This window comes from Lepus europaeus, chromosome 2, assembly GCF_033115175.1.
Source record: "Lepus europaeus isolate LE1 chromosome 2, mLepTim1.pri, whole genome shotgun sequence".
Classification (NCBI taxonomy): Eukaryota; Metazoa; Chordata; class Mammalia; order Lagomorpha; family Leporidae; genus Lepus; species Lepus europaeus.
In genome coordinates, this window is record NC_084828.1 from 128,243,886 (window position 1) to 128,255,584 (window position 11,699).

An 11,699-nucleotide genomic window follows, 5' to 3' on the forward strand; every position below is an offset into this window, starting at 1 on the left:
CTAGGAGGCCCACAAAACCTCCATTGCATAAAAGAAAATAATTGAAATGTAGAAGAACAATGACAACAACAACATAACAGCATGTGGAGTAGTAAAAAGCTTAGTGGCCTCAAGGATGGCACATCAACCGTTTGCTGTGCGTGGTGTGCTCTGTATATTTGATTTAATCATTTCAACATTCTACAAGTCACATGTGACTATGCCCACTTTATAGCTGAGGAACACACAGATGACAGGGTGTGAATAACTTGTGTTAGGTACACAGGTGGTAAGTAGCAGAAGTGGGTTCAAACCTAAGGCTTTTTCAATGAAAAGCCAGTGCTCTTACATGTTCTTAAAGTGCAGATTAACTGTTTTGCTGTTAACTGTTCAAACCAGGGGGAACTTATGAAAAGTTAAGCTATCACTGTTAACATAAATCTGAGTTTTAATTACACTATCTTTAATTGCAAATGGCCATCCTGAGATGTATGCTTCATGCTTCTTTAGTAATTTCATTGAGAACTAAATATAAGACCTGAAACAATGAAAACGCTAGAAGAAAACATAGGCCAAACACTTTTGAGTTGGTGTGGGTGAAGTTTTTAAGACTCCAAAATACAGGCAACAAAAGTAAAAACAGACAAATGAGATTATATAAAACTAAGACACTACTACACAGCAAAGAAACAATGAAGAGGCAACAAAATAGAGTGGAAGAAACTGTATATAAAACATTCATCCAACAAAGGATTAATATCTAGAATATATAGAAATCTAGGACAACTTAGCAGCAAATAAAAAAATTGTCCCATTTTGGGGTGGGTGCCATGGCGCAGCAAGTTAAAACCCTGGCCTGAAGCACTGGCATCACATATAGGCGCCAGTTCTAGTCCTGGCTGCTCCTCTTCTGATCCAGCTCTCTGCTATGGCCTGGGAAAGCAGTAGAAGATGGCTCAAGTCCTTGGGCCCCTGCACCCATGTGGGAGACCCAGAAGAATCTCCTGGCTCCTGGCTTCAGATCGGCGCAGCTCTGGCCATTGTGGCCATCCAAGGAGGGAACCATCGGATGGAAGACCTCTCTCTGTGTCTCTACCACTCTCTGTAACTCTTTCAAATAAATAAAATAAATCTTTTAAAAAAAATTGTCCTGTTTAAAAATGGGCAATTGACCTGAGTAAATATTTCTCAATAGAAGAAATACAAAAGACCAACAAATACACAAAAATGCTCCATATTACTAGCTATCAGAAAAATGCAACTCAAAACTACAGTGATATATTAACTCACTGCAGTTAGAATGGCTACATAAAAAAATACAAAAACTGACAAGTACTGGCAAGGATACCAAGGAAGGGGAACTATTAAACACTTTTGTTAAGAATGTAAGTTAGTATACCTGCTATAGAGCATAGTATTATAGTAGGGAAATTTCTTTAAAAGCAAATGTAGAACTATGAAATGATCCAGCAACCTCAATCTTGGGAAATATCAAATAAAATGAAATTATTAATCATATCGCTAACTTGAACTCCTGTATTTACTGCTCACTATTCACAGTTGCCAGGATATGGAATTAACCAAGGTGCCCCTCAACAGATGAAATGATGAAAGAAAATGTGGTATATAAACACAATGGAATATTATTCAATGAGAAGAAAGAATTCTGTCATTTGCACCAAAGTGGATGGAACCGGAGGTCACTGTACTTAATGAAATAAGCCAAACACAGAAAGACAAGTGCCAGTGCCATGTGTTCTCTCTCATATTTCATAGTTTAAAAATTCAATCTGAATGCCAAGCCGTGATTAGTAGAGGCTGGGAAGAGTGGAGTGTGGATACAGAGAGGCAGTTAAAACATGACAAGGCAGATGGAAAAAATTCTGGACAGGGGATGATTAAAATTCACAATATTTGTATTTTATGAATATCTAAAAGGAGCTCCAAGGTTCCAAATGTGAAGAAATGAGAAGAAAACAGAAATGATAATTATCATGTTTTATACATGTGTTGAAATATCCCACTGTACTCCATGAATATGTATAATTATTATATTAATAAACAGAAGAAAAATGAATCTTTTGAAAATCCCAACCAGAAACATCTCAATAAAATAACACTAAAAGAACAACAGAATGTAAGAAAATTACCAACTGAGTATCTTTGTATTTATTTAAAATAGAGTTGGGGCCAGTGTTGTGAAGCACCAGGTTAAGCCACCACCTGTGACACCAGCATCCCATATTGGAGTGCTGGTTTGAGTTCCAGCTGCTCTGCTTCCAATTCAGCTCCTTGCTAATGCACCTGGGAAATCAGCGGAGGTCCCTGCAACTTGTGAGAGACCGAGAAGAAGCTGCTGGCTCCTGGCCTCAGACTGGTCCAACTCCAGCTGTTGTGGACATTTGGGGAATGAATCAGTGTATTAAGACCTCTCCCGGGGCCGGCACCACGGCTCACTTGGTTAATCCTCTGCTTGCAGCGCCGGCATCCCATTTGGGTGCCGGTTTCTAGTCCCGGTTGCTCCTCTCCCAGTCCAGCACTCTGCTGTGGCCCAGGAAGGCAGTGGAGGATGGCCCAAGTGTTTGGGCCCCTGCACCTGCATTGGAGACCAGGAAGGGGCACCTGGCTCCTGGTTTCGGATCCGCGTGGCAGCTATTTGGGGAGTGAACCAACAGAAGGAAGACCCTTCTCTCTGTCTCTCTCTCTCTCTGACTGTCTATAACTCTACCAGTCAAATAAAAGAATAATAAAAAAAGACCTCTCCCTCTCTTTCTCTCATGTATTTTCCCTGACCCTTTAAAATAAATGAAATAGGGGCTGGTACTGTGGTGCAGCAGGTTAAAGCCCCAGCCTGCAGTACCTGGCATCCTATATGGGCACTGGTTCAAGTCCCAGCTGCTCCATTTCCGATCCAGGTCTCTGCTATGGCCTGGGAAAGCAGTGGAAGATGGCTCAAGTCCTTGGGCCTCTGCACCGTGTGGGAGACCTGGAATAAGCTTCTAGCTCATGGCTTTAGATCAGTTCAGCTCTGACCGCTGTGGTCATCTGGGGAGTGAACCAGTGGATGGAAGACCCCTCTCTCTCTCTCTCTTTGGCTCTACCTCTCTCTGTAATTCTTTCAAATAAATAAATCTTTCAACAACAACAAAAAAAGAAAAAAATGAAATAAATTTTTAAAACAAAATAAAATAGTTTTTATAAAAATTTCTTATCCTTTAACTTCCTTCAACTCCATATCATTTTCTATTGAATAGAGTACTGGGGAATTTTCAAACTTTTTTTTACCAAGTCCACCATAAGAATTAAAATATCCACTGCAATCCAGGCTGGAAGTACATGCAAATATACACATATTGTGTTATGTGCATGCATGTGTGTCTGAAATTAAAATCGCAAAGCTGTACTAAGTTATGAACTATAATTTCTTTTATTCCATTCTATTTAATTTTTTATACTGTGTTAATTACAACCTACCATACTGATTTCATGACCCATTCATGGGTTAAGACACACAGTTTGAAGTCCCGGGATGTGGGAGGAATGTTTCAGTAGCAGTTAGAACACTGTGTCCTTTGCACACGAACATTTTTATTGATCAACCTGAGAATGTGAAAATCTCACCTTCAAACCAAAATGATAGAGTTGGATTTCCCCAGGATCTCTGCTTCACTCTGTCATGAATTATTTTCTTCCTTCACACAGGTGGTTTCTCCCCATCATGTAATTAGGACAGGCAGTGCAGTTTTGGCCTCCTGGCAGTGCAAGGAGCCCCTACCTGCCTTCCATGCATTCCTATGGGGCTGCAGTGTTGTCAGCTGCTCAGCCCACAGGCCTGATTCCATGCACAGATACTGTTCAGAGGGCTGGTTCCACCAGCCATTCTGTCCGGGGGATGTCAGTCCCCAGGGACCTGCCTAAAGCAATGTAACTATGCAGGGTTAAGCAAGTATGCACAGTGCTAACATTAACATGGATTTCTAGTGACATCTGTTGTGGTTATAATGCCCCATTCCATCAGACTTCTAAACCATAGCAGGTCTTTGAATTTAGGAAAAGCTATTTCATTTGGGAATGGAAGCACTGATTATATTTATGGGCAAAATTCTAAACCTTAAAAGAGCATAAACATCCCAGCTCATTAAAGTAAAGGATGCCATTAAAATGCATATTAACTGAAATGGTTCTCTGACTCTCACCTCAAAGTTATTTGGAAAATCAAATGAAGCTCAAAGCTTTGAGGTAAATCCTTCTTAAATTTAAAAGATAATCATAATTCCTATGATTGCACTAAATAAACACACTCACTCATTCACCCCCATATTCACACATTCATACACATAAAACTCTACCAAAGCTAATAACTGAGGATTCCAAATCATGAAGTCTGGTTAGTACATCTAGTTAAGGAGTTAATATCAACTAACATAGATCTTAAGAGTTGCAGGATATTTGTATTTTTTACACATAGGTTTCTGTTACAGGAACTGATCTCAGTAGACATCAAGAAAACTCAATATAGCACATGTGCACTTACCTTCTCACTTGGAAGAATAGGTAATGCTTTAATCATGCTTCCATTCTTTTACACACCTGCTTTCACTGTAGCTCCAGATACACTGTTTTAAAAAAACACCTGAGAAGCAGGCAATGTAGACTAATAAACAGAAATCACAAAGAAATATTAGCAACAATTACCTCCACAGATTGAAAATTACATGAGAAAGGGGACAGCCAACATTTTAAACACATGAGTGTTTTAAGAACATGAGTATGAGAAGTACATATTAAGATAGTACTCATTATTTTGCTTTAAAGAATTACTTCACATCTCAATTGGTTAAATAACAAATAATTAATTATAATCTTATCAATTATCTTGCACTAGAATTCTTCCTTTAACAGTAGCATTTTTGCAGTCCATTCTGTGCACAATGAAATACCTGAGTTACTTTAAAGTATCCTACAGTTCCTGATAGTCTGCATAATATTGTGTTAAAATTCGGAGACATTTATAAGCAATAACATAAAAAACACCAAATTATATTTCATAGTTTTATTGAGGCATTTACAACTTTAGTTATTTAAGGTAAGTACAATTCTAGTGACCACAATTATGAAGCTCTGCTGTTACTATAAATAGCAGATACAAAATTGGCTGACATGCCTCAGACACACACACACACACACACTTTGCATACTCCTGCATGCAAACAATACTATGCTATTATAGGAAATGTGCTTTCCTTTTATGAAAACATAATTATGCACAATTACTCTATGTTTTTGTTAAGCTACCACTAATTTAGATAAACCTGAGAAAGCTCAAAATGTCAAGTAACACTGTTTCCATACCGCTTATTAAATGGCACTATTAATCACAAAGAAATCTCATTCAATTATCTAAATGAATGTCACTTGTAATATAAAAATAAACATTTTTGCAAAAGCAGTAAAACATAATAAAATTCAAATTCACAAACGTTGATATGTAACATATTCACCTTCATATTAATTTGTGATGATGAATAATACAATGTACAACAGAATAAAAATAGTAACAGAATTCAGCAGCCAAATAATATACAGTTTCACTATAAAACTTGGACTTAAAGTTATCAGTTGAACAAAAAAAATTAAAATCAATAGCAGTTCTGAACCTACTGGTAGTGTGTTACTTTAAAAATTCCATCTCACAGAAAATTAAGAATATACTATTTCACTTTATGAAGAAGCACAATGCACACATTTAAGAATTGAGCAGCAGTAAGTGACTGTAACAGCTGCCTTTTGCTCTCCCCATATCCCTAAAGTTTTTTCTTAAATTTGAATGCTGTATCTATAATGCACATCCCACTAGAATTCTAAAGCACAGGAGATCAACTTTGAATGTAATATGTCTTTTGCCTTTAGAAATGGAAGCTCTTAACATATTTGTGGCACAATTCTAAACTTCCTGAAAAGGAAATATAAACTTTTCTGTAAAATATATAAAATATAGACAATACAGAACCAGTCTAAGATATTTTATATTCATTATTGATTTTATGATGGCCAAATTGTGTCTATGCCAAACTAAACCTAAATAAAAGGTAAACATGCAAAAGCATCTCTAGGAAAATCAGTCACTTGTATCATGAGACAGATTTTCATATTTTAGACCAAAAAAATCTGAAGCCTTAAACATTTCAAGATGTTGATATTTAAAAAGCATTGTAATATACAACTCTCACCTATGTGCTATATATTATGCAAAATACACCAGGTGATCTATGAATGTTATACATTACAATAAATATAATTTACATAAGTATGTTGGATCTTTCAAGAAAGCTTTTCAAACTGTACAACTGAAGGACTGTGAGCTACATTAATAAATATCATAATGATAGTTACAATTTGACCAGGAAAGTAAATGCTTTCAAAGATCCTAATAAGTATCCTATCTTTGTCACTGACAATTATAGTACCCAAAGACAGCCCAGTGTCCTGTCTGAGTAGATGAAGATTTCGAAGTCACAGTTCCACAAGACAATTGGTGAAACATGTAAGAACTTTTAGCTAGGGACTGAAGAGTCCTGGAAAATACAGTAGCAGGTTTCATGCACTCCTGGATGTCTACTTTTCATGCTTTATCACATTCCCTAAAGCCGCAACAAATGGATGTCACTGAACCTTTTTAATCCATGAGGAGTGGTCTCAAAAGTGTCAAGAGTCCCACAGATGGCTGAGCTGCAATGTCAGGGTTTTAATTTGGAATGCTGACTTGTGTGCTATATTTCTTCTTAGTTGATCTTTTTATTACTATTTATTACAAATTGAGGTCCAAAGACTCAAAAATGTCAATGTGTAAGCAATAAAAGACCTTGAACTTGGCACTAAAATATTTTAGTAGTGTGGAATTCAGTTGCTAAATTCTACAATCATAGCTATTCTCCCACCTGACAACAGATCCCTTCCTTTACTGTTAAAATACTTATTCATATCATCATGTGGCATGAAGCAGCGTTTCAGTCAACAGATCACTACTTTCTCCTGACCCTCTGCATCTTTTCACTGTTAGCGTAAATCTTCCCAGAGACTTCTTTTGGACTGGAAGGAGTTGGCAAGCTCATTCTTGTTACTACTTGGCATACATTCACATGTCCTCATTGTCCACTATGGGATGTACAAAACTATCGAAGAAATACTTTAGAAAAACATGCCAAGTAGTAAAAGGGCATTTCTACTTACTGCCTTCCTCTTCTCCATACAAATACAAAGAATGTTCCCTAGAACCTGACCCAAGGAACTTAACACATCCTCTAAACCTGGCTGGGCATCCTGGGACCTAAAAGGAAGAAACTAAATTGTGTAATACGTGGTAGCATTAGGCTGGGAGTTCAAGTATGGTATAGGCTCTGGAATTTCCATGTTGATCAGTTTAATCATTTGGTTCTAGTCTCACTGAACATGTTTGGAAAGGTCAATACAACAGTCATGTACTTTAGGTTTTGTCCTTGTGGATTCTAAAACAATATTGTGTAATCCTCCCTCTGTGAGAATGCTGCTAATCCTCTTTCCTCAAAATGAGCTGTAATCTGTTTCTACTTGATTTTGTTGCTATACCTATGCATTAAGCCTGAACATTGAGAACAACAACTGTCTTGGAAGGCTGAACACAGTTTTTCTTCTTCAGTCTTAGTGGCTGGAGATTGGGTAACCTGAAGCAAATGCTAAGGTCTTGCAAAGCCTCAATCTACCTGGGCATTGCATGAACCAAAATCAAGCCCCAAATTTCCTGTCATTATGTCCTTCAGGGACCTTAGTTTCTTTCCTGCTTTATTATACAACTCCACATTGCTTTTCTTACAAGGTACTTTCAAAGAAGCTGTTTTACCATAAGGTGCAAACTCTGACAATAGCTTTTGCTGAGCTAAATTAAACAACCAAAAATTCCTTGGACGCTGGATTTGTTTGTTGGGGGTTACTGTATTACCTTATCTCATCAATCTCATTATATAGAATTTGACCATTTACAAGGCTACAAATGCAGTAATCAATATTAATTGAAAATTATTAAAGTTGAGGTATTTACAAATTCTTATCAATGCCTAACAGAAAGCAAATACTGGAAAAAAAACACTAACCTATTTTCTTCTCTTTAACTATTAGGGGTTTGGTATTTCCTAGAGCTTACTTTTCAGAGCTGTAGTACCTTAAGTAAATTTAATTCTTCATGTTTCACTTTAAATATATTTTTTCTTTCAATAGCAGAATGTAAGATTCATCAAAAATACTGTACTTTTTCATTATATATATACATTATGAGATATATATATATACACACAAAACACAAGCTATACAAATTCTGCCTTTTTCTGCTTGATATTTTATTAAATGTTTTTCAAACACTTTGAAGAGACAAAAAAAGAATCTTTTCCGTGGTGATTTTAATTTAAACTAAAGTGCTTATTTTGAAATGCTTTCTCCCAACTCCCCATTGCCTCATACATTTGAGAGCAAACTTATTGTGGTACCTGTCAACCACTCCCTTTCTGAAAATACACTTCTCTTGCCCACCATCCCTCAACTTCCTAGCAGTTACTCAACTTCACTTAAACTTTGGTCTGCAATTTATCTGTGATTTTTAAAACTGTTTTTACAGATGTGACTAAGCACTTGTCTTGGAACACAAAGTCCTCAGGCTTTGCAGAGCACTGGTGCAAGTAAATGCTCTTTATCACAGGAAGTCTACAAGAGTTCATGGTATTTACAAGGAAAATGCATGCATTTTGATTATTTTGAATGTATTTTACTAGTAAGATAACATTGGCAGGCTTCTGCCATCAAACGTTTAACACCCAACATGTACTGAATAGTTTTCAAGAAATAACTGGAAAATATTCCCTTTTTAGGCTTTTAAATCCATTGACTTTTCTTTTCTATTCAGTCCCAAAGAAACTCAGTCAGCTACTGACTATGCTTTTAGGACCAAAAAAAAAAAAAAAAAAAGACATCTGGCTCAGAGATCTGTTCAGCTGATACTGAATGAATTGTGTTCAGTATGTTGCTATACTACGTTAAGTGTTTTTGAGAATGTAGTTCCATTTCTTCCTACTATGTAATATTACCAACAACAAAGGCTAAACAAATTCCAAATTTAACTTTCAGGTGGCTACTACATTTCTCGAAGAAATTATTAATATGGGAATAGCTCCTCTTCTCATGTGCACATACACTTTCATCAGGAATTTTAGAGACAGTAGAGAAAAGTCTAACTAGGTATACTGTTTTATTATATTCACAATGAGAAAGAAAGGAGACTGAAAGCAAATTCAAATTAAGTGTGGATGTGGGTGTTCCTACCTTTCTTTTTTAAAAAAATCTACTTGGGATATTGAATTTTCTCACAACTTACAGAAACTTCAAGGGGTGGGGAAGTACTTGGCTCTGGTTAAGCATCCTACCATGTTACAAAAGTGAGGTGTTTGGGGATTCTCATGGCTTTCACAAGCTGGTATCTCCATTCTGCTTGAACTCTGATAAAATATTGAGGGTCATGTCTTCACTCTTGGATTGCAAATTTGCCTCGCTCCTTCTGGAAGCCTTCCTGGTGGCTCGGGAGAGTCTCCTTCTGAAAGTGTCTCCTGCCAAGAAATAGAGAATGGGGTCCACACAGCTGTTGAGACTGGCCAGACCTCTTGTCACCTGGTAAGTGGCATATACCCTGTCATTGAAAGCACACATTCCTGGGGTCTGAAAATCCAGCCGGGCTCTCAAGTTCATCGTTTTCATCACATGGAAAGGGATGTAAGACACAGCAAAGACAGTCAGTACAATAATCACCAAGTAAATCGACTTCCTCCTCAAGGGCGAGTTGTCCAGGTCCTTGTAAATCAAAGCTCTCACAATTAGTCCGTAACAGCCCAGGATCAGCACCAAGGGGACGCAGAACATGGCCACGGTCGTGCACATGCTGTAGATGAAGTAGCTTCGCAGGTACTCATCTGAGGTGGTGTCATAGCAGGTGATGGTTTTGTTCTTCCGGATCCCAGTGCCCGAGTAGAAGAGAATGGGGGAGATGGCCACCACCACGATGAGCCACACCAGCACGCTGATGTAGACCGCGTTCTTCTTCTTGAGCCTGCCCAGGGACTTGAGCGGGTACACCACGCCGCTGTACCTGTGCGCGCTGATACAAGTCAGGAACAAGATGCTGCCGTAGAGGTTCACGTGGAAGATGAACCGCTGCAGTTTGCACATGGCATCTCCGAAGATCCAGTCTGTCTTATTGAAGTAGTAGAAGATGAGCGCTGGCAGGGTCAGCACGTACAAGAAGTCGGCCAGCGCCAAGTTGAACATGTACACGGAGATGCCGCTCCACGGTTTCATATGGAAGACGAACATCCAGATGGCCACGCTGTTGCCCAGGAAGCCGATGATGAACACCAAGATGTAGACCGCAGGCAGGTAGTAGAACTGGAAGCCGGTCTTGGTCAGGGCGCAACTGAAGGAGCCGGCCACCGCGGCGGTGGAGGCCACGGTGCTGTTCCCCCAGGGCGAGCCCGGGACGGCCAGGAAGGCAGAATCCGTCCCATTGGGGACCGCTGGCCACAGCACCTCGGTCATTCTCTCCTTTCCGACTTAGGCGGTGGCTCCGGGGGGCAAGCGGCGGAGAGAGGGCGGCGGAGGCAAGGGGCACAGAGAGCATCGGAGAAGCCGGCGAGGAGAAGCGCGCGGGCGCGGGCGATGCCCGTAAGAGGGGGCGCGCGTGGGCTCGCCCACGCCGGCCCCGTGTCCGCTGCGGGCCATGAAATCTGCCCGGGGCCGCGACCGAAACGAGATGCCAGTCCGGACGGCAACTTCCCGGTCGGGCTGGCGGCGCCGCGGTTACACAACAGGGCGCGAAGGGCACAGTCGCCGACCAACTTTCCGACTGCGCTTTCCCGAGGGGCCGCGGGTCCGCGCTGCAGAGCGCGCCCAAGACGCAGCGAGGTCAAGGCAAACTCGCTCCCCCAGCTCTCCGGAGTGGGGAGGGCGCTCCCCAGCCTCCTCCTCCTCCCAAAGATCAACTTGGTCTCGGCTTATTCCTGCCTACCTTAGAAGAAAGCAGCTCGCCTTCGCGGCGCCTCGCTCAGGGCTCCGTCCTCGCCGGCCCATGCGCTCAGCCACTTGGGGCCATCGCCACGCGTGGGACCGCAGACCCGTGCGCTTCGGGATGGCGTCCCCTTCGCCGTCCGTGCAGCTCAGGGGCCCTCGCCGAGGCCCGCCTCGGTCCCGAGTGCTGGAGGCAGGCGGGAGCGCCGGGCTCCGGGCTAGGGTGGGCGGAGTTTGGGCACCGGGGCGAGTCCGCTCTCCGCGGGGAGGCGAGGGGCGTGCCTCCGCCCGGCCCGCCCGGCGGCCCGCCTGCGCTCTCCAGGGCGCTGCCGGGAGCCAGGGGCGTCCGCTAGGGTGTAGGTCTCTGCAGGGTCGGGTGAGCTCTGCCGGTGCCTGGCCGCAGCTCCGGGAGTTGGAGGCGAGAGCTAGGGGTGCGCGCTCGGGCAGAGGTGGCTGCTGGCGAGCGATTGGCCCGCGAGCGCTCCTTCGATCTTCCGCCAGCTATCTCCGCAAAGTGAAGTTGCTGACACACAGGAAACCCTTGCGACGGCTCAGAGCCTTCTGCCTGTAATCCCAGAGCCGAGCAGTCCCAGGCACAAGTCGCCAGTGCCTCCCCAGAACCGCGCCAGGTGCTGGCAGGCGCC

At 41.5% G+C, this 11,699-nt stretch overlaps 1 protein-coding gene across 1 annotated transcript; it reads right to left on the reverse strand.

Annotated features, from left to right (window-relative positions):
* Positions 1-5,017: 5,017 nt before the first annotated feature.
* Positions 5,018-11,227, reverse strand: P2RY1 (purinergic receptor P2Y1). The gene has a single exon (XM_062212848.1). The coding sequence runs from the start codon at positions 10,585-10,587 to the stop codon at positions 9,466-9,468; it is 1,122 nt and encodes a 373-aa protein (XP_062068832.1). The 5' UTR covers positions 10,588-11,227; the 3' UTR covers positions 5,018-9,465.
* Positions 11,228-11,699: the final 472 nt, after the last annotated feature.

Excerpts from the sequence above, each read along its gene's own strand:
- P2RY1 (XM_062212848.1), bottom strand. The coding sequence starts at position 10,587 with ATGACCGAGGTGCTGTGGCCAGCGGTCCCCAATGGGACGGATTCTGCC.